This window comes from Dromiciops gliroides, chromosome 2, assembly GCF_019393635.1.
Source record: "Dromiciops gliroides isolate mDroGli1 chromosome 2, mDroGli1.pri, whole genome shotgun sequence".
Classification (NCBI taxonomy): domain Eukaryota; kingdom Metazoa; phylum Chordata; class Mammalia; order Microbiotheria; family Microbiotheriidae; genus Dromiciops; species Dromiciops gliroides.
The window spans coordinates 519,136,676-519,142,675 of record NC_057862.1 but is presented as its reverse complement, the minus strand read 5'-3'; the positions used below and the strand labels follow the sequence as shown (position 1 = coordinate 519,142,675).

The 6,000-nt window shown below is 41.5% G+C and overlaps 1 protein-coding gene across 5 annotated transcripts in view; it reads left to right on the top strand.

Moving 5' to 3' along the window:
• The first annotated feature begins 457 nt into the window (after window positions 1-457).
• Window positions 458-6,000, top strand: part of ROCK2 (Rho associated coiled-coil containing protein kinase 2) — a 168,189-nt gene continuing 162,646 nt past the window's right edge. For all 5 annotated transcript variants that reach the window (XM_043989249.1, XM_043989246.1, XM_043989248.1 and 2 more), the window contains exon 1: window positions 458-740. In XM_043989249.1, the coding sequence (XP_043845184.1) occupies window positions 603-740 (138 nt within the window). In that variant the 5' untranslated portion in view covers window positions 458-602. The remainder of the gene's footprint in view (window positions 741-6,000) is intronic.

Here is a 6,000-nt window from a genome sequence, read left to right as displayed (position 1 = left end):
GCGGGGCGGGAGGGGCAGGAGCGGGAGGCTCGGGCGGAGGGGCTTCTGGGTAACGGTGGCCGCGGCGGCCGGAGCCGGAGCCGGGAAGCCCGCACTGGGCGTGTGAGGGCGAGTGTGAGGCACTGAGCTGCGGCAGGGCGACTATGGGGTCGGAGCGGCGGCAGCGGCGGCAGCGGCAGCAGCAGCGACAGCGGCAGAAGCGGCAGCGGCGGCCGTAGCTGTCCCGGCCGCGGTGCGAGCAGCGCTCGGAGCGGCAGCCGCAGAGGCGGCCTCCGGACCGGACCGGACCGTCCCGTCCCGCCCGAGAAGGACCGGGACGGCAGCGGCAGCGCCGGCGGCTCCACTTCCCTCCCGCCCACCCTCCGCCCACCCCCGGGAGCGGCGCCCCGAGCGGGACGAGCCCGGGTCTTGCCCCGTGGATGTTGGCGCGGCCGGGCGGGAGTCCAGGAGACAGCCCGTGAGGCAGGGAGCGGCCCCGAGCCCGGCCGGTCCAGGCCGAGCCCCTCGCTTGCAGCGTCTGGGCGGCGCTAGGCCCTAGCGAGGGCGGGGGGGCGGCCCTGAGCCCTGAGCCCCGAGCCCCGAGCCCCGGAGGCGGGAGCAGGATGAGCCTGCCGCCGGCTGAGAAAATGTCTGGCTGCACGGCGGTCGTGCCGTGGGACTGGGCCTTCGAGAACCGTCAGAGGCTGCTGGAGGCCTTGCTTTGGGACCCCCGCTCGCCCATCTACGTGGAGAGCCTCCTGGTGAGCGGGCAGCGGGCGGGGAGGGAGCTGCCGCAGCTTTGTCTCGGCCGGGCTAGGGGCCTGGCAGCTTCTCCGGCTGGTTGTGCCCATCCCCGGACAGATCCTCCTCCCCCTCCCTTCCCCGACCCTTCCCCTAGGTGCTTGTCTCCCCGCCCTACCCTATCCTGCTGCCATTTCTACTCCTCCCCGCCGCCCCCCCCCCCCCCGGCTGCGTAGAACCCGTCTCTTCCCTGCCCCCTCCCCGTCTGAAAATGGGGACCCTCATTTTAGCTCCTTGCTTACTCCACCTTCTCCTGCCTGAAAAGAAATTAGGAATCCTAGTTTTACTCCACCCATAGCCCTTTCCCCCACCTCCACTCTGAAAATTGGAACTCCCATTTAGACTCCCCTGTCCCTCACCCCCACTCCGTATTCCATCACCTCCTCCACTGTCTGAAAATGGGGACCTGTTTAGGCACTCTTCTTACTGTTTCCCTCCTACCCCTTAACTCCATACCATTTGTTCTCAGGGCTAGGGTGGGGGGGATCCTCCTCTGAGCCACCTCTCTTTGGGAATGAGGGTTAAAGGCCAGAGCCTCACATCAGCTGAGGAATAGGGGACGCTCGGAATTGCTTACAGTTGGGGGCTGAGGTAGAGGACTCATGTCTCGAGGTTAGGGAGACTCCTCCTTATGCCATTTCTTAGTTCTAATTAGGAATGTATAGGTTACTTGATTGAGATCGGCTCTTCCTCCGCCCCCCTCCCCTTTCCTTTAGTCCTCTTTACTTCCCCTTTTCCCCAATCAACTTTATGTTGGATCACAGGAAGCTAAAAATCTTAAAATGTTTTTATGCATCTCTAAACATCCTATAATGTTAACATAACCTCTTTTGAATTTTCCCAACTTCAAAATGCCCTCCGAATTGTTGCACCAGACATTGTGAATCAATTTGAACTGTATAATGGACGAAATCTTTTCTCCCTTCCCCCATCACTTTCCAAAGACACCAGACCCAATTCCAGATTAATAATCAAGTAAGGGCTGATGGTTGGCTCTTGAATCATCCGCTTTGAAATGAGTAATATAGAATTCATTGCATGATTCTTATTTTTGTTAAAGATTGTTATGATTTGTTATGGTTTTGAGGTGCTTATATGGGAAAGAATGTGGGCTTTTTACCCTGGAGAGGAAAAGAATCAGAAAAAACCCTTTTGGATATTAGATTTTATCTCTCTGGCTAGAGTTAGAGAGCATTATTTTTGCTTCCCCCCCCCCGCCCAGGTCTCTGAACATAGTGGATATACTAGTCTCAATTCAGAAGCTTGGTGACTACATCCTGAGGAAAACTGCTTCTCTTCCTCTTTCCTTTGACTGACTTCTTATTACAAGCAGTTATCCTTTGAGGGTGCTGGAGTCATTTGCCGAATGACTCAGTCCTATTTGTCCAAAGAGCTGGGACTGAGCAGTTTGTGTCTATCTTTGCAATGTGCTGGGTATAGCGATCTGCTGCATTGTATCTGTAGTGTGTGAAGTTTTCTTTTCATGTTTTCAAATTTTTGCTTGGGCTGTTGGCCATGTGACCTCGATAGGCTGGAGGAAGTGCTAGCTTGGAATAGGATAGACTGCATAGAGGGCATGCGTTTTCCTAGGCTAGAGGGGAAAGAATTGTCTCTGGGCTGTACTCCCAGCATTTTCACTTTGGTATTTTGCTGGGAAAACTTTGACCTAAGGCCAGAAAGATCAGTTAAAAATAGTACAGCAAATCTGAAACTTTAATCAGGTTAATACTTAACCCCTGGCCAAAATCTTTTCACACTTTGCTACTTTCTTGAGTCTTTGAGATGATGATTGATCATTATTATTGGGCTATTTTGGACTTAGGTGAATTTACACTAAGAAGAAAATGCTATGCTAAAAGATTTTAAATCACTTAAAAATTCATATTTCTTGGGAATAGGGCCTTCTGGTATCATTAGCTCTGGAGAAAGAGAACTTGTGTTCAAATTTCTTAACTCCTGCTTACCTGTATTTCTTTGGGGAAATGTTGGGTTTCAGTTTCTCATCTGTAAAATAAAGGGGTCGGACTAGATGGCCTTTGCAGTACCTTCTGCTTCTAGATAGATATATAAATTTATGAAACATCATGTGTACCTGCAGTACTCCTAGTTCAATTGTTAATTTATTCAAGTAATATTTATTGAGTCTACTATAGTGATAATCATTGATTTTATATATATATATATATATATATATATATATATATATGTAGTACTTTAAAGTTTACAAAATACATTCTCCTTTGATCCTGACAGCAGTCCTGTAGGTTAGGGAGTATATTACCCCCATTTTACAGAGAGGTTAAAGTATTTTGTCCAAGGTCATATAGCTAATAAATGTGGGACTGAGGGATTCAATTCCAGTTCTAATGACTCCCAAGTCCATTCTTTTTTGCACTACAACATGATGTTTGCATACTAGGTGCTGTTACTATTTATTAATTTGACACTCAGTGTTTGTATCAGTGATAAAAAAAACTTCACTGGATGTTATTCTCTTTCATGCTTTGGTTATTTTAGTTGAATAAAATTAAATCTCTGTGATGCTGAGACTAGCAAATTAAAATTTTCCTGGAATGTTTTTTCTCCTTTCAACTAGAATTTGAGTTATTTTGAAACTTTGAAGTGTTTACATTTTAGCCTTCTTTATCAACATAGACTACTTGGTTTTAATACAGTGAGTGGTCTGTATCAAATATGGAGAATTAAATGATGAAAAGGACTATTTTGAAACATGTTACCCTGGATACTGGTAGCTACTTAATTTTAAAGATTTGAAATGTTCAAATATGAAATATAGTCCAGATAATTTTTTTCCCAGGGATATTTCTCACTTGTACATGTAAAATCAGCCTTCTTTTCATGTTTTTCCTTTAGGATTGTCATAAAAAGATGATGAATGTTAGTTTTTAGCATAGAGAAAATTTGAAGTAATTTTCTAGTGGATACAGTATAAAACATAAAACATGAAAGTAATACATTTTGTAGAAGAAATTCTAGAGAACCAAATAATCTTACTGATATTTTCCATTCAAAATAGTTAACATGAAATTATCTATGTATGAAAAATACTTGTGGCATTTTGGGAGGTTCGGTATGAAAACAAGCTTGATTTCCTATTTTGCTTCAAAATTTCCATTTCCTTCCTTCTACCCTACTCCCCACTTCCCACTACACTGCAGTGTTTATAGATTCTTTTAGTATATTTCAAACCCCAAAAGGTTCTATAGCCAAGTTAGTTTGGAAAATTCTTTACAACATAAGGCTGTAAAAATAAGAATTAATAAAAAGTGCAGAACAAATGTATAGTGTTTTTTCCCTGCTATGTATGTTTTCATGTATATACTGCTAGTAGCCTGGTTAGGTAACTAGGTTGGCTTGAATAAAAATCAAGGAGAATTTTTTACTTTCTCCTAAGAAGAATATTATCTTATTGGCATTTTTTCCCTGCTAAATAATTTTACGTAAGTAATATTAATCACTTCAGAGTTTATATCAAGACAACTAAAAATCACCTAACAGGCAATAATCTGAAGGATAATTTAACTATTGGAAAGACCAAATTATTATTTTTTCCTGGAGAAGTTAGTTGTTTTATGCCAGGCCTTAGATTCTTTGAATCCTGCTTTAGACTCTCTAGCCATGTGACCCTGGACAAGTCACTTTAATCATTGAGCCTCAGTTTCCTAATCTCTAAAATGGAGATAATAATAGTATCTACTTCACAGGGTTCTTGTAAGGAACAAATGACATATGTAAAGCACTTTGTAACCTTAAATGTTAACAGTTGTTATTAAAACAATATGATGCTGCTTGGAAATGAAGAAAAGGTTTCAAATAATTCAGACTGTCATAGTAAGCATCTGGGGTAAAGGTTTTTTGATGGAGATTGTATGTCTGAAAAACATTTGTCTTTTTTGTAGTATCAGGATTTTATAGTCCACTTTTGGGGAAAAACCTGTTTCTTTGAGTAGTTTTGTTGGGATTTTGTACTGTTTTTCTAAATGTTTTGGCATTGTATTTTGGAGTTAGGCCAGAGGATTTATGCTCCTTAAAAAATCTTGTGCCCCTTAGAGTTGAAACAGTTAAAAAATTCAAAGGAACATGTGGACCACCATATCTTTTCATCATTATCGTCATCATCTTCATGTTCATGTTTACTTAACATTATGTTTTCAAAGTGCTTTCTGAACAATAATATAGAATTGTTATTTTTACTTTACATCTGGCAATGAGGCATAGACCTGTGCAGGACATTGTAGATGCTTAATAGATGTTTATCAATTTCCTCTATAGCTCCCTTCTTCCCCTACCCTCTCAGATGAGAATCTTGCCTCACTGAAAAATTTGAGGGCATTCATAGAGATCTATCTCTTCCCAGTTCCTCATCTCACATCACTTTGTTTTCTGCTATCTCCTTCATTCATTTAACACACAGTTCTTGGAATATAGTAGGTGCTTAATGTTAGTTGACTGACTGATTTCAGGGTTACATGTAGTATTAAAGGATTTGTGCAATATCACACTTAGTGAGTGCAACAGTCACCCAAATTTGTTCCCAAATTCCAGTGTTCTTTGAACTATATTATATTGCTTCTCATCGAAGCATTGATTTTATCAAAAGTTTGATTAATAGTAACCCATGGGATTCCTGCATAAAATATAACTTTTCCAAGCCTGTTAGTGAAGATAGTAGGTAAGAGATGATTTTAAATATTGAAATTTAAAGCATAAAACATTTTATTTGAAACATTTCACTTTATTGTACCTGTAAAATGAAGTTAATACCTTTCTACTTACCATACAGTGCTATTTTGAACCTAAAATGAAATAATCTGTGCAAAACTTAAAAAAAAAACTATAGTGTTACAAATTTCAGCTATTATGATTTGTAAATATGTGAACTGACCACTTACCATACTACTTAAGATTTTGTGAATTGTCTGCCAAATTTATTTAATTAATATAAAGTCTATATGTATGTTCTCATTATTTAGTTTATGAATTTATCTTATTGAAAATTATCTTTTAGACATAATTCAGTGGAAAGAATACCAGAGTATGAGCCATAGGACTTGAGTTTTAGTTCTGACTTTGCCATTAACTTGCTGCATGATCATGGACAATTTATCTAATCTCTCTGGTCTAAATTGAATCATAAATGAGGAAGTTAGAATTAGATGATCTCTACTTTTTTGTTTTTAAGCTTTAAAATTCTATAAT